The sequence below is a fragment of the Penicillium cosmopolitanum genome (assembly GCF_028827165.1).
Source record: "Penicillium cosmopolitanum strain IBT 29677 chromosome Unknown utg000009l:1.0-9042332.0:1.0-9050551.0, whole genome shotgun sequence".
Taxonomy (NCBI): Eukaryota; Fungi; Ascomycota; class Eurotiomycetes; order Eurotiales; family Aspergillaceae; genus Penicillium; species Penicillium cosmopolitanum.
This window is the reverse complement of record NW_026622679.1, coordinates 5,935,207-5,955,869: the sequence shown is the minus strand read 5'-3', so window position 1 is coordinate 5,955,869 and position 20,663 is coordinate 5,935,207. Positions and strand designations below refer to the sequence as shown.

The 20,663-nt window shown below is 48.3% G+C and overlaps 8 protein-coding genes across 8 annotated transcripts; 6 read left to right on the top strand and 2 right to left on the bottom strand.

The window, feature by feature from the left end:
* Positions 1–1,143: 1,143 nt before the first annotated feature.
* Positions 1,144–1,905, top strand: N7509_010298 (fungal specific transcription factor domain-containing protein; the record flags this gene model as incomplete). The annotated part of the gene is made up of 1 exon (XM_056634935.1): positions 1,144–1,905. One exon carries the CDS (start codon positions 1,144–1,146, stop codon positions 1,903–1,905), a length of 762 nt encoding a protein of 253 aa, XP_056485555.1.
* A 196-nt stretch (positions 1,906–2,101) lies between these two features.
* N7509_010297 (fungal specific transcription factor domain-containing protein) lies at positions 2,102–2,809 on the top strand (the record flags this gene model as incomplete). The annotated part of the gene is made up of 1 exon (XM_056634934.1): positions 2,102–2,809. The coding sequence occupies one exon, from the start codon at positions 2,102–2,104 to the stop codon at positions 2,807–2,809; it is 708 nt and encodes a 235-aa protein (XP_056485554.1).
* Positions 2,810–3,245: 436 nt separating this feature from the next.
* On the bottom strand, positions 3,246–4,716 carry N7509_010296 (FAD-dependent oxidoreductase; the record flags this gene model as incomplete). The annotated part of the gene is made up of 2 exons (XM_056634933.1): positions 3,246–4,332; positions 4,418–4,716. 2 exons carry the CDS (start codon positions 4,714–4,716, stop codon positions 3,246–3,248), a joined length of 1,386 nt encoding a protein of 461 aa, XP_056485553.1.
* A 557-nt stretch (positions 4,717–5,273) lies between these two features.
* N7509_010295 (uncharacterized protein) lies at positions 5,274–7,118 on the top strand (the record flags this gene model as incomplete). The annotated part of the gene is made up of 1 exon (XM_056634932.1): positions 5,274–7,118. The coding sequence occupies one exon, from the start codon at positions 5,274–5,276 to the stop codon at positions 7,116–7,118; it is 1,845 nt and encodes a 614-aa protein (XP_056485552.1).
* Positions 7,119–10,078: 2,960 nt separating this feature from the next.
* On the top strand, positions 10,079–12,017 carry N7509_010294 (uncharacterized protein; the record flags this gene model as incomplete). Its single annotated transcript, XM_056634931.1, has 5 exons — positions 10,079–10,591; positions 10,643–10,814; positions 10,871–11,096; positions 11,155–11,832; positions 11,891–12,017. 5 exons carry the CDS (start codon positions 10,079–10,081, stop codon positions 12,015–12,017), a joined length of 1,716 nt encoding a protein of 571 aa, XP_056485551.1.
* A 3,403-nt stretch (positions 12,018–15,420) lies between these two features.
* N7509_010293 (uncharacterized protein) lies at positions 15,421–15,650 on the top strand (the record flags this gene model as incomplete). The annotated part of the gene is made up of 2 exons (XM_056634930.1): positions 15,421–15,452; positions 15,476–15,650. 2 exons carry the CDS (start codon positions 15,421–15,423, stop codon positions 15,648–15,650), a joined length of 207 nt encoding a protein of 68 aa, XP_056485550.1.
* Positions 15,651–16,149: 499 nt separating this feature from the next.
* Positions 16,150–17,967, top strand: N7509_010292 (uncharacterized protein; the record flags this gene model as incomplete). The annotated part of the gene is given in 3 exon segments (XM_056634929.1): positions 16,150–16,733; positions 16,787–17,218; positions 17,235–17,967. 3 exon segments carry the CDS (start codon positions 16,150–16,152, stop codon positions 17,965–17,967), a joined length of 1,749 nt encoding a protein of 582 aa, XP_056485549.1.
* Positions 17,968–18,194: 227 nt separating this feature from the next.
* On the bottom strand, positions 18,195–20,081 carry gmdA (putative general amidase GmdA; the record flags this gene model as incomplete). The annotated part of the gene is made up of 3 exons (XM_056634928.1): positions 18,195–18,791; positions 18,850–19,731; positions 19,803–20,081. 3 exons carry the CDS (start codon positions 20,079–20,081, stop codon positions 18,195–18,197), a joined length of 1,758 nt encoding a protein of 585 aa, XP_056485548.1.
* Positions 20,082–20,663: the final 582 nt, after the last annotated feature.

The window sequence follows — 20,663 nt, the reverse complement described above, 5'->3', positions numbered from 1 at the left end:
ACTAAGCTCCGGAACTCGATAATTATCTTAGTTAAGTATAGGGCGAATGTGCCTGTATATACAGAGGTCAACTAGCAGGCTAATGTCACCGGTTAGGAGAAGGGGCTGTCTTATCTTAAGTGCCTATAGTCAGAGCTAAGGTAAAGAAGACGGCCGGACGAGAGAGAGCAGCGCAGGATTGCCGGCGCAAAACTGCGGAGCTAACGAGTCACGCACAGACGAAAGGGGGTGGCGGAGCTCTGGAGCTCAGTGATCCGGATCAATAGCAATAATGCCTCAGCTGCAACGACTAGGGTAGAGGGGCGAAAAAGGAAAATGTGGAAAATTAGATAGGAGGGGAAAGCCGATCCTTATATACTACCACGCACAGGAGCGCGAAGCCACCGACTACGGTAAACCAGAAGTATAATACACTAAACCGAAGTAAGCTCCACCGTACCCATCCGATATGGTGTAGTGGCTAACATCGCCGTCTCTCACACGGCAGCCGGGGGTTCGATTCCCCCTATCGGAGTTCCTTTTTCAAGTCGCATCCCGCGATTTCTTTTTACTAATCGGTTTTTGTGGACGAAAATGGGGGGATGCAGGAAAGAATAAAAGCCAGGCTCACCGCCTGGAGGGTCATTGACGCGTCCTATTGAAGTTAACAGGCTAGTTAGTTAGTTACATTGTTTATTGCAATGCTTGAGGCAGCGAGGGCATCAGGAATTCATTCAGGATCAACTCTGACAAAAGGAAAATCCCCATGTCTCAACATCAAATTCTCACGCATTGCTGAGCTGACCATCCCTCATGAATTGTTATTCTGCATACTCGCTCGCCATCCATAGTAGCATTCGTCATTTTGCATTATGAGTCAAATACCCCGTGAACAACACGAGTCTCATCAACGCACCCTCATTGCCTGTGATTCCTGTTTTCACAAAAAGGTGGGAAGCTCAAGACCTCAAGTTCCTTATGAACACCGAAGAGGACCTGATAGCCGCCAGATAAAATGTTACCGCGACAATCTTCCATGCGAATGGTGTTCACAACAGGGCCTTCAATGTACATTTAACCGAGCGCATCGCAGCAGTAGGGTCCCTTCAGTCGGTGGACGCGTGTAAGTGCATCCGAGGTGATCTTCAATGCCGAGCTTCGGAAATGAAGACTAAGAATTCCACGCGAAGGGCTGTTTTCTCTCTGCATGAACCAACTACATCTGGGGGCGAGCGCAAGATTGCGGTAAAGCCAATATTTGATCCCAGTGCTGAGATCGACACTGACAAATTAAAGGATCAGACAGGTACGCGCAGAGTGCGACCGCCGTCAGGTCAATCTCCTGCTTCTATCAATAATATCTTTGGACATGTCCCGATCAACCTTCGTGCGTCAACCGGACTTCCGTTCTTTGGTGCAGAAAGTCAGCAATGGATGGAGTCTTGTACCGGCCAGAAGATCGACTTTGATCGGTTGAACTTAGCCAGTGTCCGAACGCAAGATCAAACTGTCCATGATTTTGCATCTCTCAAGAAACATTTTCGACACCATACTCATCCTGACCTTCCAGAAAGGAGCATTGTCCGTTCCGCATTGCACAAGTTCATCTCCTCCTCTGCCCATCGCCGCTTTCCTTTTGTACACCCTGGGTTATTTCATTACACCATGGAAACAGCATATGACAATCAACTTTCGGAATTTTCGCCTGACATTCCTAGCGCCAGAGCCTGCATATTTGCCTTTATTTCCTTCAGCAGCTTTATGGTAGACGGAAACTCTCTTGGCAATAACATCGAGTCTCAAAGGTATATTCATGAAGCGCAATATCTCGCATCTGCAATTTTGGATGGCCAGGCTACTCTAGATGGAATCCAGGCACTCTTAATGGTCGTAAGTCAACCCATTTGGTTTTCATTCTTCAATTGATCCACGGACTCGACTAGTCCAGAATGCCCAGGTACGCTGTACCACCACTAATTCCGTCATGCCCTGAAAATCTCTCGCAATATGGCATTTTTTGGCTCTTTACCACAATTGCCCTCTCCCCTTCATGTTGAACTGGCGTTCCTAATACTGATGCTAGCTGGTCTAGTCAATTTGTCGATTAGGACGAATTAGCACCATGAACTCAATCGAGCCAATGTTTAATACCTCGATACGCTTTATTTTCATCCTAGGAGGTCATTTGAATTTGGCCGCTCACAGTCCACCTGCTTTGTTTCAAATACATTGCCGATCACTCTTCTGGATAGCCTACGTGATGGACAACGAACTTTGTCTAAGAACGTGTCGGCCGCCGGCAATTTGCACTGACTACTGTGACTTGACTTTTCCGAGTGCAAGAGAAATTGCCATCGAATTCTGCCTTTCTGATCTGCAGATCCCATCCATCCAGATACTTCCACACCTTTTCCCTACCGATTTGAGGCTGGCCTCGATTCAGTCGAGGATTAGCAAGGCGCTCCATTCTCCTCGAGCAGCATCGAAATCAGATGCAGAACTTTTAAAGACTATTCGCGAGCTGGATGATGCTATTGATGACTGGTACAAAAGTCTGCCACTATCATATGATATCTCCGCCTTTCCAGCTCAGGGTATCATGACCCGGGAGGAGGCCCTCGGGTGTCAAATTATGCTACATATACAGCATAAATACTGCATTGTTGCCATCCATCAGATGAGTACCGGATGCGCGGCATGGATCGCCGATCCTGGCAGCCAAGCGCTAGGCATCAAATTGAGTTTAGAGGTTGCTGCTAACGCAAGCCGTGCTCTGCTTCAGAAATTCCTCGGTGCAAAGGCCTTATTTCAACAAGGTGGATTCTGGTAAGATCTGTTATTTCCTGAACTGCTGCTTTGATTCACAGAACAAAAGACCGGTAGCTAATCATTTCAATCATCTTGTAGGTTCACGATCTTCTATGTTCTGACAAGTGTTATGAATCTGTTCTGTCAAATTTTGAAAGAACCCACAAGCCCACATACCGAAAATGATATCAGTCTACTTGGCCAGATGTCAGAACAATTCTCTTTAGCAGCGGGGGCACATGCGTTTCCCGAATTTTCCGGTGACATTTGCTCGATGAAAGATTTTGTGGCAGAATTAAGCCGTCTTGCTCGATGCGCTACACTGAAAGGAAGGGGAATGATGGCTGAGTGAAAGTTTATATTAAAAGTGTAGTGTTTAGTTCTGACTAATCGCTGGATAACGCAACGGGGTAATTTGTTGGATTATTTAATTATCTCCCTATCGAAAGACATGTTTCCTAGCATGCCTTTGTTTCTTTGATGACCAACGGATGGTCCCAAGGAATAAGGGCTTGAAACGGTTCATCCGCAAGGATATAATTCAAGACCAACGCTTTCCGCATCGCCCCGGCTCCATTCCCGGTCAGTTTCAACATCAAAGCGACAATCCATGCACGGCACATGACGTATCGAGCGAGGAAATAGTACAATCTGTTCTCCCAGGCATGCATGCGTGACATGTGTCGAGACTGATCGTAGTCTGATCGCAATGGGTCGACCCTGGCTTTTTGGTACGCGTCGAAAACCTTACACAGGGTGAGTTCATTTGGTAAGATGCCCTGGCTCGACTTCAGCATCTCATGTAGACCATTGCATAGAGCAACTACGTCTTGAACTCCATTGTTCAGCCCGCGACCAGCATTCGGAGTGAATTTGTGACACGCGTCACCTGCCAAGACAATTCGTCTCCAGCTCCAGCGGGTCAAAATACCCTCTTCCAGGTTCGCCATTCCTTGAGTCAATCGTGTGGCATATACATCCCTGACCTTGAGTGTTTCCGTAACCGGGAAGTCAGAGAACTGCGTCGCAAACATCTGCATGTCCTCCTCCGTGTAGCGCACCCGCGCTGCCTTGGTCGACTCTGCCGCCTTTGCTGAATTTTCCCTCGGGAATCGCTCATAAAGGAAGATCCAGCTTCGCTCATTTCCAGCCAGAAACATGATGGACATGTCCTTGGACTGTACCTCGGTGGCGTGGCCCGCCTCAACGCTCTCTGGCCGTGGGAAGCTGCTCCACATACATCGATATTGGGCCGGGAATGGGTCAGCAGAATCCCTCCAGACTTGCTGAGGATCCTGAGACATGGCCATATCACGCATAAGGGTCCGCGTCCTGCTGTGCACTCCATCCGCACCGACTACAATCGATCCCTGATATGTGCTCCCGTCCGTACAGTTGACACTGACGCCATCCTGGGCATTTGAAAATTCGATGGACTTGATCTTCTTGTTGAGTAGGTATCGGGATTGAGCATCAGAGGGTAACCCATCGTATAGGGCTTCAACGAGTTGTGCGCGGTGGAAGATGACCGGTGCGGTTCCGTGGCTGCAAGGCAAAGGTTAGGTATATGTACGTCCAAATTCATGAGAATCAAAACCATGGAGCTCAGTCTGTCCGGGTGCCAACTCACTTGGTTTTGAAAAGGTGCGGAACCGTCCTGCTGTCCGCAAAGCGATTCCCATCTTGCGTGAAAGATGTATTTCGTGCGAGTTCGCATCCAATTTTTGCCAGCCGTTCCGATAAGCCAAACTGATGCATCACTCGCATGCTAGGCGGACCCAGAACCAAACTGGCTCCCTGATCCAGAACAACCGAGTTGCGTGCTTCGAGGACAACGAAGTCAATTCCGGCATGGTGGAGGGCATGGGCGGCCGTGAGACCGACGGGACCGCCGCCAACGACGATCACTTTGAAGTGAGTTGATGACATTGGTAGAGTTTGACGATGGATAAGAGATGGATCTTCCGAATGTAAGTTTGGACGAACAGAAATTTCTCAGGTTGAAATTGACCTCGGAGCTTGAATGTTGAGGGAGCCCAGATTCTCGATGTTAGTACTATTTATACAGATGGCATCTATACACGCGATTGTCCGTTTTTAGCTTCAAACACGGGCCGGTGTTCTCCCAGACACGAGGCTTTCGGATCCGCTTCATTCCGTTTCGCTTAGAAAACAATTCTCCCAAGCTAGCGGATCCCGTTGTCCCTTTTGAGAGACTTTTGGAGGACATTAGTACCCTGTAGACGGACAGCATCGCCTCCTCACGTCTAGGGTAGTCCTGTTCAGGTAAGCCGCCCGCTTATTCAGCTGATCGACGAAGCTCCATTTGACAAATCATGATTGGACAACAGTGAATTGACTACCCGCACTAAGCCGTATTTAGGAAATGTTTCCGCTTAGTCAAATGCCGCAGATAATTCCTTGCTTCCTATGGTTTGAATCGCCTACCCTATGGGGGTTGACACGGTTGATTATCACTATTTCGCATGGCTTCCAATCACCCATTACCCATCTCTGGGACATGGGAAACCCCCAACGACTATGTCGAGGCTCTCCTCTCTTTCTCCACCACGTCGGTGCTCTTCATGAATTTGTGCGGTGGCGTGCACATGGTCGACTTTTTGACCCGTGAGCCCGATCTCTATACAACAATCCTGCCGGAAGATTGGAGATCCTTCTTTGAACAGCATGATTCTCAAGAAATTATTCGTCTACTTCTTAGGGAAGACATTGAGAACTTACGAGGCGCCGACGAGCCGTCCGTAGATCAAAGCAGCCGTACTTGGAATGGAGGGGCATTCCCTCCCCAGAGCCTCCTAGACTACATTTTCAATATTCGCCAACTGGCACTCCAACGAGAAATGGGCTCCTCCTCCACAGAGAGGATTGATTTACCAAAGCAAGTCGCTATGCGTATGAATCGGAAAAAAGTGCACGAGGTCGAATGCTTTTCTCAATACGTCGCATCTCTATCAGATACTGTTGATAACCGCCGAGCCGAACCAGTCTCTCATATCGTGGATTTTGGTTCTGGGCAGAATTATCTCGGAAGAACGCTGGCCAGCTCGCCTTACCACAAGCATATCATCGCGATTGAGCGCAAGCATCAGTACATCAGCGGTGCCAAGACCATGGATGTCCGAGCCAAGTTGGCAAAAGATCCAAAAGCTCGGGATCCCAAGGACAAATCATCATGCGACGAATGCAATATAAATACAGAAGCAAGTGTTTCTGGAACAAATGAGACTCCCCAACCACTGAAGATACAGGAATACCTGGTCTCAGAAGAGGTCCCTTTTGTCGAGATGCTAGGCGACATTCGGCTTGAGCCCGACGAGCAACTCGGATCTCCCGCACAGATAACACAGAACGAAAAATTGCCGAAACCCGAGGCGCATAATCGTGGTACTCTAAGTTATATCGAACATGAAATTCAAGATGGCTACTTAGAACCCATTATCGATCACGTCATTCATCCATCTCCCGACGGGGTTTCTGATCAGACATCGAAAAAAGAGAGCGATGCTAGATTGATGGTCGTCTCTATCCACTCATGTGGAAACCTCGTTCACCATGGGTTGAGATCCTTAGTTTTGAACCCTTCGATTGTGGCTGTCGCGATGATCGGTTGTTGCTACAACCTGTTGACTGAACGTCTCGGCCCAGCCAAATGCGACCTCCCTATTCTTCCATCTCTTCACCCTCGACTTGAAGAGACCGGCACAACATACGACCCGCATGGATTCCCTATGTCCAAGTACTACGAGGATTACCGAAGTCCCGGAGCAACGACCGGCATGAAACTTAACATCACGGCCCGCGCATTGGCCATGCAAGCCCCATACAATTGGGGCCATGATGACAGCGAAGTCTCCTTCACTCGTCATTTCTTCCGTGCTCTTCTTCAGCGTATTCTCGTTGATCGCAGTATTGTCCCTAAACCGGAAGATACCACTGAAGATAAAACCGATTCTATCATCATCGGAAAGCTGCCCAAGGCTGCTTTCAAGTCATTTACTGCATACATTCGCGCGGCGACCATCAAGATGAGTCGAGACCTGACATATGGCTCTCAGGTCCAGGAGCGTATTGCCACCATGACTGACGAATATATTCACCACTACGAGAGCCAGTATCTCCACGCGAGAAAACATATGAGTATTGTGTGGAGCTTAATGGCGTTCAGCTCTCAGCTGGTTGAGTCTATCATTGTCGTGGATCGGTGGCAATTCCTTCGGGAACAGGAGTCTGTTAAAGATTGCTGGGTTCAGCCAGTGTTTGACTACGGTCTAAGTCCGCGAAATTTGGCCGTCATTGGACTGAAAGAATAAAGTGCCCGGGGAGAGAGGAGATCACTTAAATCAGAAATTCGAATCAAATGTACATAGAGACGATGTCACAGGAGAAAAAAACATAAAGTCCAATTTTATACTACTCTACAAGCCGAAGATAAGAATCGAAGACACCGCTCGAGTAAGTCGCCAGGTCGAGGGCTAGACATGCCTGTCATCTGGCTTATTCCAATCCCTCCTGCTTGTGCATAACATTTCCCTTCTGCCGGATAAAGGTCATTGATAAGGCCTTTCTCTTCCAGATCCTCCAGAAGTTCAAGAACATACTCTTGGGAATTGTAGCCGGGGTATTGATTATGTACCGGCAAGTCTACCGCTGCTTGTATTATCGCATCCGCTCTCCAGAGAGGGACGTCACACATATGGATAAGCTCAACAAGTTAATCTTCATTTCGGGGGTTGAATTTTCTAATTGCAAAGAGACATCTGGGGGATGACCCCACAATGCTGATGATTGATTTTTTATCATCATTGTCTCCGTCTAGGAAAAGAGCCCAGTGCTTGTAGACTCCCACGTCATCGAAGATAGCGATATGAGAATTCCCGCTGTGTATGGCGTTTTTGAGCTGGGAGAGCCGACAGCTTCTGTCGAGTTGTCAGGGGACTTGTAGGGGAAGGGCTGGTCGCGGAGCGAGGGACAGATACCCGTGAATGGGATGAGAAGAGGTTACAGGAGACGAAGCGCAAAAATGGAAACGAACATGGACGTGGAGGTGGAAGTTGAAGTTAAAGTGGTGGGGTTCACCCGACAGCCCAACAATAACAATATGTGCCTTCCTCACCAACCAAGTGAGCTGTACTTTTCGGGTGGTTGCCTGGAACTCAGAATGACGCGAAATACCCAAGCTGGAGTAATCGAACAATTGCAACAATATTTCAAATTGAAGGAATATAATTGTAAGAATTGTTTACTGCCTATCCATAAGAACAACCAACGCCCGAGCAATAGTACTCCGATATGGGCAATATCATAGTAGCAACATAGCAATATAACAATCACGGTCACCGACTAGGGCCACCGAACCCACCCACTCAACGTTCAGGAAATGCCATTTGATAAATGAACCTCCCCTCACTGGACTTCCCATTCTTGTCCTTTATTTCCAAGAGCTCCTCCCGAAGGCTGCTATTCACTGCCTTTGTACGTTCATCAATTGAAGCAAGTCTTTTCCCCATCGGCCACGCTATCTTATTAAACTCATGTACCAATACCTCCGTCTCAAAAGGTGATCTAAACTCCAGAAGATGTCCGTCCAAGCCAAGCTGCTTCCTTCCCAACAGAGTGTAAAGTTGGTGGAGGTTAGGGATCTCCTTCTGATAAGCCATCAGAACTTCGTAGATGGATTGCAATGTGAAAACCGACATTCCATCGCATAGCTTTAACGAGGCGATGCCGTTGTCCCACCGCTGTGGAATAAAGTGGCGATAAATATGATATTCAAAGATCCTAATATACCCATTTGGCGCGAATCCGAGGCCTGCTCCACAGTAGAATGCCTGGAGACGATTGTAATGAAAAAGTGATTCCTCCAAGTCAATTTCGTAGAGCCCGAGCCAAACTTCTTTCCAAAGACCCACGATCTTATCTCTAAATTTATCACGCGGAAGAAGTAAGCTTATGCTCACTGACGACTCAAAAGAGCTTTTATCCAGAATCTGGCTTTCGCCACTGCGTGGGGAATTTCTTCCTTGTGCCGTTTCCCTTTGCATGGAACAGCGACAAGTTTAGTCTTAGCCCATGCCTTCGAAAGTAAAGAAGGCATTTTGGTTAGTTGGAATCGGATCGTTGGTACTGAAGGTGACAACAGACTGAAGAGAGTGAAAGGAACTGACAGGAAAATAAATTGCAGCTGGTTTTCGCGGACATACTTTGGGAACGTCTGCTGTCTACTTTTGGTTTAGTAGCGGTTCCCCTCGTGGCTTCTACCAAACCTTAATTGTAGGCCGAATTAGACGGCCGCTCCTACTTCGAGCCAACTTATCACCCATGAAAATCAAAAGAATTCCTAAAAGAGGAATCAATGTGCATCCATAAGTGGACTAGCCGAGCGATAAACAATTTGGAGAAGCTAGACGAAAGAATGAGAGCTGTGGAAACGCTACGCTGGGTACGCTTCATTTCCGACACCTACCGATATCTTAGTATTAAGTAGAAGGTACTGAGTTGGAAAACAAAGACGATAGCATCGATTTATGTATAGCCTTACGTAAAGAAGCAGGGGAATTGGCTTCTGTGAACTTTTAATGCTTCAATAAATTGTATCTTAGAAATTTGTGTTTAGAAGATTTTGACGTCGAAGATGAACAGGATTTTGCCAGGAAGGCCATCCCGCAAGAACACCCACAGTACGGAGTACAGCTTTCGACATCTCAAACAAACTTAGCTTGAACCAAGAGCAACCAAATACCTGATAGGCTGCATCATAACATTTGTTGGCTGGTGTCGCGGGGAGCTCGGAGATTACGGAGATCGATGACTTCATGATCGCGCGGAGCTCCCGCTGCCCGAGAACCCTGAAATCTGGGGGTATGCCGCGCAATCCACATGGTTGCACATTTCATATCGAGAACTGCAGCTCACGTAATCGGTGCTATTTTTGCTTATGCGTCACAAAACATGTGTAGTCTATCATATTGAGCCGGAGATAATCGGTCTTTAACATTTGAACGGACTTGTCGAGGTTCCGAAGCCGAGTACCGTAAACCTGCCGTGCGATGATATTTGACGTAATCACTACATTGGCAGATAGAAAAAATCGCGTTTATGTCTCCGGTGACTTCTTAGTTTGATGACAAGAGTGCGCTTACAATATCCCGATGTAAGCTGAGTGCCTTTGCCAACAGGAGGTTGGTTCACTTTGCAATACCATCGTCTTCATCCATCCGTCCGCGTGCAAAGCCAAAAGGGAACTGCAGATTTCTCTACGCCTGGCCCTAAAATGACGCGGAACGAGTCTACAGAAAATGTTAGTCCCCCGGAGGAGCAGGGAAATAATGTTTCCAGTGAGGCATCATCCGGGACCGCCAGGGCATCTCCCAAATTAGACCGACCAGCGAGTTTCGTACCGATTCAAAGCGGCAGTTCGGGAACTTCAGAGCGAAATACCCAAGGTCCACAGCTTGATGAGGCATACATCGCACGTACTCTGTCTCATCGGAAGAGCCACGCTTCTGGCCATGAAGGCGCTGAATGGGAGCAGATCGAACGATTGATCTCACGGATGTTCGGACATGAACGCAAGGCAAATTCCGAAGAAGAGAAAACAAGACACGTCGGGGTGGTATGGAAAAATCTTACAGTGAAAGGATTGGGTCTTGGAGCTGCACTTCAACCGACCGTCGGCGACATCATTCTTGGCATTCCGCGGTCCATCAAAGGCTTGCTAACACGAGGCACAAAAGGTGCTGGAGGGGGAAAGAAGGATATCAGAACAATTCTGAATGACTTCACGGTATGTTTCCAAGTTTAGACTGATAAGAAAGTTGACCCATGGTTATTGAAGGGTTGTGTTCGCCCTACCGAGATGCTTCTTGTCCTTGGCCGTCCCGGATCAGGATGTTCAACATTCTTGAAGGTAATTGGAAACCAAAGGTCCGGATATGAGAGTGTCGAGGGAGATGTGGAGTATGGAGGAACTGATTCCACGGCTATGGCGAAAAAATATCGATCGGAAGGTATGTCGCACTGGGTACCAGTGAGCTCCGCATTTTTCTGATTCAAAACCTGGCAGTTCTATACAACCCTGAGGACGATCTGCACCACGCCGCGTTGACCGTACGGGACACACTCCTCTTTGCATTGAAAACACGAACTCCAGACAAACCATCTCGAGTCCCTGGAGAAACTGAGAAGGAGTACCAAGAAACCTTCCTATCGGCGATTGCCAAGCTATTTTGGATTGAGCACGCACTGGGGACTCGTGTGGGAAATCAGCTTATACGCGGAGTATCTGGAGGGTAAGCCAAAATTCCCAGTCTAACTCAGCCGTATTTCTGATTACAATATGGAATCCAGAGAGAAGAAACGAGTGTCCATAGGAGAAGCCATGGTTACAAAGGCTAGCACTCAGTGTTGGGACAACTCGACGCGGGGCTTGGATGCCAGCACAGCATTAGAATACGTCCAGAGTTTGAGAAGCTTGACCAATACGGCAAATGTATCAACGCTGGTAGCTCTTTATCAAGCCTCTGAAAATTTATTTAACCTTTTCGACAAAGTTATACTCATCGAAGACGGAAAATGCGCCTTTTTCGGGCGCTCGGAGGATGCGAAAGGCTATTTTGAGAACCGAGGATTCGAGTGCCCACCCCGATGGACAACCCCCGACTTTTTAACTTCTGTCAGTGATCCAAATGCAAGACGCATCAAGCCTGGATGGGAGGACAGAATTCCTCGCTCTCCAGATGAGTTCCAAGCAGCCTATCGTGAGAGTGAGATCTTCAAAGCTACACAAGCCGACATTGAGGACTTTGAAAATGAGCTGCGCGACACCAAAGATGAGAGAGAAGGTGCTAGAGCACAAGTGACAACTAAGAATTACGCTGTTCCTTTTTGGAAACAAGTCATGATTCTCACACATCGACAGTTTTTGGTCATGTTTGGGGACAGGGCTGCCCTGATAGGAAAGTGGGGAATCGTCGTCTTTCAAGCTCTTATCGTCGGAAGCTTGTTTTACAATCTACCGGATTCGAGGTTAGTATTGAAGTCTGTGCTGGGCCAGTCATATTTCACAGGGGCTAACATACTGAAGCTCTGGCGTGTTCACACGCGGAGGTGTAATGTTTTTTATACTGCTGTTTAACTCTCTTCTTGCTTTGGCAGAAATCACATCTGCATTTGAGAGTCGACCCATAATGATGAAACACAAGAGTTTGTGAGTATGGCCCTTAATATTGTCTAGAAAAGGTAGTTTAACACTATCTAGCTCTTTCTATCGCCCAGCGGCATATGCCTTGGCACAGGTTGTGGTGGACGTCCCCTTGGTTTTTATCCAAGTAATCCTATTCAACCTAATTGTATACTTGTGAGCCCACTTGCTTCGAATGTGTGCAATTCTTCCGACTAAAAATACCCTAGCATGGCAAATCTTTCTCGGACAGCATCGCAATTTTTCATCAGTCTGCTGATTATTTTTATTTTGACAATGACGATGTACTCTTTCTTTCGTGCACTTGGGGCATTGTGTGCTTCACTTGATATTGGTGAGTAACTAAATCATTGACGGATACTGAAAGAGTTGAAATTCTAAGAGTACCAAGCTACTCGAATTACGGGAGTCGCGATTCAAGCATTGATCGTATATACGGGTGAGTCTTTCCCATGATACTGGATTCTCAAATGTCAAGACAGACTCGGAGAAACTGTAAAAGCTTGCCCTTCTTCAGTTGAGAGGTTTCTATGCTTGGTTACTGTCAATAAATAGCCAAGCATGACTATCCAGGCATTCCTGAGGAATCAAGCCTACCCTCCAAGTTTTGGACATCTCAGTTATATTACTTCAAATTGTTTTCGAAATCACTGACTATGGGGATCACAATCACAGGCTATCTCATACCACCTTGGAAGATGCATCCAGCAAGTTACTCCATCTATTATAAGAGATGCCTTACTCTAACCACAAGCATTTCCAGTGGCTGAAGTGGCTTATTTGGATAAACCCAGTTCAATACGCCTTCGAAGCATTGATGGCAAACGAGTTTACTGGCCTTGATGTTAGATGCGAGCCACCATATATTGTCCCTGGTGGTCCTAATACGTCCTCATCACACCAGAGTTGCGCCATACAAGGCAGCTCACCCGATAGTCTGGTTGTCAATGGATCGGAATACATCCAGACCGCCTACACATATACTCGGACTCATCTTTGGCGTAATTTCGGTATAATTATAGCCTGGTTTCTGTTTTTTGTTTCTCTGACAGTGCTTGGAACAGAGATCCAAAAGCCAAATAAAGGTGGAAGCTCCGTCACTGTTTTCAAAAGAGGTGAAATTCCTAAGTCCGTCAAAGACGCGATTGAACATAAACGACCACCTGGAGATGAAGAATCCGCCGAGAAAACACCTTCAGATCCTAGTCTTACGAGTGATGAAGGAGAAAAGAAGGTTCAGGATATCGCCAAGAACACCTCAATATTTACCTGGCAGAATGTGAATTACACTATCCCGTACAAGGGAGGAAAACGAAAGTTACTTCAAGGTGTCCATGGTTATGTAAAGCCAGGGAGGCTCACTGCATTAATGGGCGCCTCTGGCGCAGGGTATGTGATTCAGTCGTCGGAGCACTCACCGTTTCTGGTGTGCTAGTGCTAACCAGATCCCCAGAAAAACCACACTTCTCAACGCTCTGGCCCAGCGGATTAATTTTGGCGTTGTGACTGGTAGCTTCCTGGTCGATGGAAAGTAAGAATTTGCACATTTCTGATACTTCATCCAAACCAAATCTAATACCCACAGATCTCTTCCCAAGAGTTTCCAAAGAGCAACGGGATTCGCGGAGCAAATGGATATCCATGAGCCAACAGCCACTGTTCGCGAATCGTTGCGATTCTCGGCTCTGTTGCGACAGCCAAAAGAAATTCCACTCCAGGAGAAATATGATTACTGCGAGAAAGTGATCGATTTGCTGGAGATGCGCTCCATCGCTGGGGCCACAATCGGATCCACGGGCTCAGGACTGAATCAAGAGCAAAGAAAAAGACTCACAATTGCGGTAGAGCTTGCCAGTAAGCCAGAACTCCTGCTTTTCTTGGACGAGCCGACATCAGGACTCGACTCTTTGGCCGCCTTCAACATTGTTCGATTTCTACGAAGACTGGCGGATGCAGGCCAGGCTGTTCTCTGCACAATCCATCAACCTTCCGCTGTTCTCTTTGAACAATTCGACGAACTTCTTCTGTTGCAAAGTGGGGGACGGGTTGTCTACAATGGAGCCCTGGGATCCGACTCGAGAGCGCTCATTGACTATTTCGAGCGTAACGGAGGCAAACAATGCTCACCGCACGCGAATCCCGCTGAGGTATTTAATTGAAACCTTCCGCATATTCATCTCTATCTAATAAATATTTTAGTATATGCTCGAAGTCATTGGTGCCGGAAACCCAGACTATAAAGGACAGGATTGGGGTGATGTGTGGGCCAACTCGCCTGAATCCAAGCAATTATCGGACGATCTGGAGAAAGTGATCACTTCTCGTCTTAGCATGCAAGACAATGGGAAAACTAGAGATGACAGGGAATACGCCATGCCTCTCTATGTCCAGATAGTGGCCGTGACCAAACGTGCCTTTGTGGCTTACTGGAGACTCCCAGATTATATCATGGTATGATGGTGAATCCGATGTCATGAGATAGCACATACTAGTTCTACGCTAACCTTACCATCATGAAGGGGAAGGTAATGCTTCATATATTCACTGGCCTCTTCAACACTTTCACTTTCTGGCATCTGGGCAACAGCTACATCGATATGCAGTCTCGACTCTTTTCTATTTTCATGACACTCACAATCTCCCCTCCCCTTGTACAGCAACTTCAACCACGATATTTGCATTTTCGAGGTCTTTACGAATCGCGGGAGTCAAATTCCAAAATCTACTCATGGGTCGCATTTGTCGTGAGCACGATTCTGCCCGAGTTGCCGTACTCGATCGTGGCTGGTTCCATTTACTTTAATTGCTGGTATGTTTAAGAGGCATGCGATCCAATATACAGCTGACTCACTCCTACAGGTATTGGGGTACTTGGTTTCCGCGTGACTCCTTCACCTCCGGGTATACATGGATGCTCCTTATGCTCTTCGAATGCTATTACGTCGGCTTTGGTCAATTTATAGCGGCCTTTGCACCAAATGAGCTGTTTGCATCGCTACTCGTTCCGTCATTCTTTACGTTTGTCGTATCTTTCTGTGGTGTCATCGTGCCCTATGTTGCCTTGCCCCATTTTTGGCAGTCGTGGATGTACTGGCTCACTCCATTTCACTATCTCCTCGAAGGATTCCTCGGAGTCATCGCTCACAACGTTCCTGTTTCTTGCGTTGAGCGCGAAGAAGCGCGGTTCAGCCCACCACCTGGCCAGACTTGCGAGCAGTATGCAGGATCATTTGCAAAGCAGTCTGGCGGGTATGTCCAGGATGCAGGAAATGGACTCTGTTCATTTTGCCAGTATTCCACAGGTGATCAATTTGTAAGTTTCCCGGTGGAGGTGGTGCCTTCAAAATCAGGGCCATCCTGCGATCTTTCCAGCAGTATATTGACATGTGAGGGGATCTAGACGGCAAGTTTCAATGTTTTTTATTCGCATAAATGGAGAAACTACGTGAGTCAACCCTTTGTGAACAGGGTTTTCATAGAGCTAATATTCATGAAACTCAAAAGGGAGATTTTTTCAGCATTTGTGATATTCAACTTCATGCTGGTTTTTCTCTTCTCATGGCTATACCTTCATGGAGTTCGGGACCTCAAGCGCTGGCTTAGCAAACGTAAGACCGAAAAGGGAGCTGGTAGTAGTAGTTGAAAGAGCCTGGATTATGCATGTCAATTGTTTGATATCATGTATTTTTCCTGCTATTTAACGACTTAGTTGGCTATTCACCTGGGGCCATCAGGTCCTAAACAATCGATGGTTAGCACAGGAAACTATAATCAGTGGCCAATTAAAAACGGCTAAATTATAATCAGTTTCTCAATGCAAAGTTTAGATCACAAGTAGAAAATGTTGAAGTGCATAACCCTCCAACTATAACCCTTCCGAAGTCACGTTGCATCCGCGGCTATACAAGAAGTCGCTAGTCTCGTCTCGGTCTCGTGGGGGCGCTTCAGCTCTCCGCGTCAAAGCTTGGCGACTTCCCCCGATCTTCCCTCGTCACTTTCACCTACCTCCCTTCAGCTCTCACCAGCGCAGAATATCATTATATGAGGTCGACCCGTGTGATGCTTGATTAAATCAACCCCTCTAGTCTCGTTTCCCTCCCCCATCTTCCCGCCTCTCCGATCTGCGCCCCGCCTTACCCACCATGAAGGAGGAAGAAGTGCCCAGAGAAACGCCCGAGGAATCGCGCGACGACGAAAACTCTAGCTCGAAACTGGCCAATCAATCAGCCAAGGATAGGAAATGTCAATACTGCGACCAGGCCTTCACTTCTTCATCGCTGGGCCGACACCTGGATCAGTTTCTGTTCAAGAAGAAGCCTGATGGTATTCACGATGTCGAGGAGATTCGGCGCATTCGCAGTGGGATCACTCGTCGACAGGCCCGAACAGCTTCGGGTAAGCGTGATGATAGTCCCGATTCTACTCCAAAAAAGGGTCCCTTAGACACCTATGCAACCGGAGAATCGAGCAGCAAGTCGCGGGACGCACCCGTGCGCATGATGTTCAATACCCCGACCTGGCACGCAACGGGCGTCATCAACGACATACCAAACCCCAATCCTAGTCGGCCTCTCGAGGGACCTCGCGCCACGCCTTCACAATCGCGGTCGGCGTCTCTGCAGCTTCCGGATTACGCGAGTAGAGGCGCCACGGCCAACAACCCGGATACCATGAAGGCCCTGGAGCTAGCACTGCGCGAGGTGCTGGACAATATCAAGGCTGCTACGTATGCTCTCCCGCACCCTTCCCGGATTACTGAACTGACAAATTCTCTTATAGTTCTCGATTTCGCCCCCGTCTGTCCCCGTTCGACTTCGACATACAAGCCCAAACCTTCCCTGCGCTCTGCCTACATCTTCTTCCTCCTCCCCCGAGCCTGTTCAGCGCCCAGCCATTTCCCTCACAGACATCTTTCCCTCTACAGCCTCCTGGCCCAGAACATGTGGAAATTCTTCGACAAGCACTCCGGTCCAAAATTTCGCAATGGCAGTCTGACCAGATCGCCGCCGATTCCACCGGCCATCCCAGACATTTGACTGGAGGACTTGACCACAGCATGGTCTACCGAACTGCCCAGCAACATGAGGAAGTGAGCATGCGACATCTGGAGCTGGCCTTCAATCACTGGAGCAGTGTATCTTTTGAAAACCGTCGTGATGCTTGGCAGCTAGAGATCACTCGCGCATTTGCACGGGAAGCAGAGCAACGTAAGTCAGTGGACGACCAGCTTGCTCGGGTCCAGCAAGAGGCGAATCATCTCCGCGCGCAAGTGGAGCGTCTCAGGATCTTGCCAATGGCCCCGCGAATTTGCCCTCTTTCCACCGGACACACTCCCTCTCTCGCGCGACGTTGCGCGAGAGCTCGATGCGAAGGAGAGCCAGATCAGCCCAGAGTCTTCCCGATGGGATTATGACAGCGTGGTGACTAAATGGAAGCGCGTTGTCATGCACGATAAGAGTATGGGCCGGATTGGCGTGGGTTACAATGCGAATTCAGGCGGATTTGGCGAGCCGGACGGTAGCCACCACCGACAAAGTCCTGATGTTCGCCCTCCTCGTCCAGGCGAAGATACCTCTACTCATCCGAATCGCCTGCGGCCCCTACAGTCTGCTGTTGTCATGAGTCCTGACCCGGGAGCTGCGTCCACGCCTGCATCTTCTCACTACGCTTCTCCGTATTCACACAACGACCCCCGCAGCCCGCAAACTGGAAATGCTAAGCGCCCGAAGCTCATGAATGGATCCGAAGGTTTACAGGCCCAGGAGCCATTGGCACACTCCAAATCCATGGGACCTGCCCCTTGGCCTTCTTCTACGCCTATTCTTTCCAACCTAGCGGCACCATCGAGTCTGCCGCCTCTGCCATCAGGGCAAACACCCCCCCTCGGGGTCGCGAGGTTGATTCTTCTAGTCCCGTTAGCTGAAGCGCTGTCTTTTATGATTTATCTGATTGAATATTGAGGTGGAATACACCTCATCCGGTGTTGCAGGATGGGCATTCACATTGAACATTTTTTCCGTTATAGATATACGATGCACAGAAAATTGTATAGTGGCAAGGAAGTAACTGGCTTGACTTCCGCTAGGTTATTTTTCTTTTTGCGAAATAGTCCCGTGGACATTCTATTTAAAAAAATAAAGATCTGGAGTGTTGTGTTTGATATAATATGCTCTGACTTTCTGCTCAATTATTCTCGTCCTGCATCCTTTGCGATTTCCTCCCCAATATATTGCGCAAGGGTCAGCATCTTCTCCTCTTGAAGTCTACGGCCAACCAGTTGAACTCCGACAGGGGCCCCATCGTAAGAATCGGCATCATCTGCCTTGCTGTTAGCGGAGCACTTGCAAATCGGAATAAATAAAAAACACTCACAATCCCACTCTATGTGAGGCTCAGCCTCAGCCAGGGAGGTGCCAGTAGGAAGTTTGTCCACTGCCTTGTCTGCAAAGGTCACCGGGATAGAAATGCTGGTGTAGTCTAACACGTTCACAAAGGTGGTGTATCCCACATGCTCATATTGTGTGGGAATGACAGCAGCGTGAGATGCAAGCGGACAAATGAGCCCATCCACGGGTCGCCCAGTGCCAGTGAGCTCTGCAGTACTGTTCCAGTAGTCCATATACTGTTTTTTATACTCACGGCTGGATACATTTAGCGCGGCAATCTGCGATGCGATCATCTCCGTGCCGCCCTGTGAGACAATGACCTGTGGTGCTTGTACCTCTCCAGAAAGACCAAAGTGGTGATTTAGGTCTGTACCGCCGTCTAAATGGTATGCCTTGCTCTGCTAAAAGTCAGCGTTTCTATCTCTCCGCGCGATTTCTTTTGCACGACAACTATACCGCTAGTGCGTGAGCTGGCGCGTGAGAAGGAGGACTCCAATGAATAACTCTATGACCGAGTCTCTCCAAAGTTTTCTCAACAAGCTTCAATCCCCGCGCAATGGGAGGATGAATCCGACCAACACCGTCGAAAGGCATGATTGCAAAGGCAAGGCTCGAGGCCCCTGCTTTCGATTTTTCAATGGAAGAAAGAGTCTCCTGTACAATTGATTCTCTCCATGGAAGCTCCAAAGCCAGTGGATCGTGATTCCAAGGCTGCTGGCTGAGAATGCTCTTGAACAGTAGCGTCAAGGTGCGAGCAGTGGGAGCCAAAGGCCCAATGACAGACAGAACTATGTTCTGTCCATCCATGGAATTTGCAGCCCCCTGGTAGGGCATTCTACCAGCCGAAGGCCGCAACCCATATAGATTATTGAAGCCAGCAGGGACCCGTATGCTGCCTCCGATATCAGTACCAAACCCACCAGGTGATCCGCGCAGTGCAATAAGAGCACCTTCGCCGCCGGAGCTACCACCACTGGAGAGGTTTCTGTTTTTGGGATTCCAGGTATATCCGATGATATTGTTGATTGTTTCGCCGGACATCAGCGTCGCTGGAACGCTGGTCTTGCAGTATAGTACCGCGCCCAGATTACGTAGCTCCCGTACAAGTTCGCTTTCCTCCACCCCTCGGCGTGGATCATCTGGTAGGCCTTGGAATGTATTGATCCAACCCACATAGCCCATGGTAGTTTCTACCCCCTTGACGTGGAACTGGTCCTTTAAGGAGACAGGGAGACCATGGAGGGGTCCGATAGGTTCTTTGTGCTCAGCGAAGTAGGCATCAAGCCGCTTTGCATCTTCGATCGCTGCTTCGAAGAATATCTCATGGAGACAGTTAACCTGAAGATATTGGTTAGATGCATCGATATTTTCCAACTCTGCAGAGGTTTCGGAAATGGTTATATATTTACCAACTGATGCGCCAATGCAGCACGATGGCAAAAGGCCTCGGTGACTTCGAGCGCGGTCCAACCTCCAGAAGTAGTTTGCGCGACGATATCAACAGCATCTGATTCTGTGATTTCAATTTCGCGCCTGTTCAGAAACTGCTGGATATAGGCCCCGGTTACATCTTGTTGTTCAGCTGCTGAGGGGATCGGGCTTGTGATGATCCATTTCTCGGGAATGGTGTTCAGAATGGACTGTCGTTTAGCTTCGCCTTTAGCACGCCAGGTAGGCTCAGTTGCCATGTTGAGTGATAGTTGCGTACTTTCAGAGGTACGTTGTAAGCGTGTTGCAGTTGGGTTTCCAAGGTTGGGAGGTGGGTTTTATGCGAGTGTACTTCTACGATAGTGAGAGCGGGGGTCTTGGGGTTTATGGGGTCGCTTGGAGTCGGGTGTACCTTCTGGGTACTGCCAGCTACTACGGAATACTTGCCTCGGCTCTGTCCAATGACATGCAGTCCACATTAATGCTGAACATCCATGTAGCGTATTTCGAATTTTTGACATTTGGTGAAACCAATGATCTGGATCTATGGAGAAAGGTGGCTGACGGTTCTGTGAAGCCATCGGCTTACAAGAAGGGTTGCTTACCCCAAAACTACTGTTATATACACGAAAGGACCGTCCAACTAGAGGAGCGGCGATTGTTCTTCGTGCACATGCCATCTGGTGAACGCCATCAATATGTGTCCTCCTGCTTTGGAGACAAGATAACGTCCACAAAGCTCCTGTTACGAACAGACACGTTGGAGATCGTCGGGATGGCTCCGAATGAGCCAGAGCAGATCCGGATTGGAGATAAGAGTCTCGAGATTGCCTCGTGGCTCG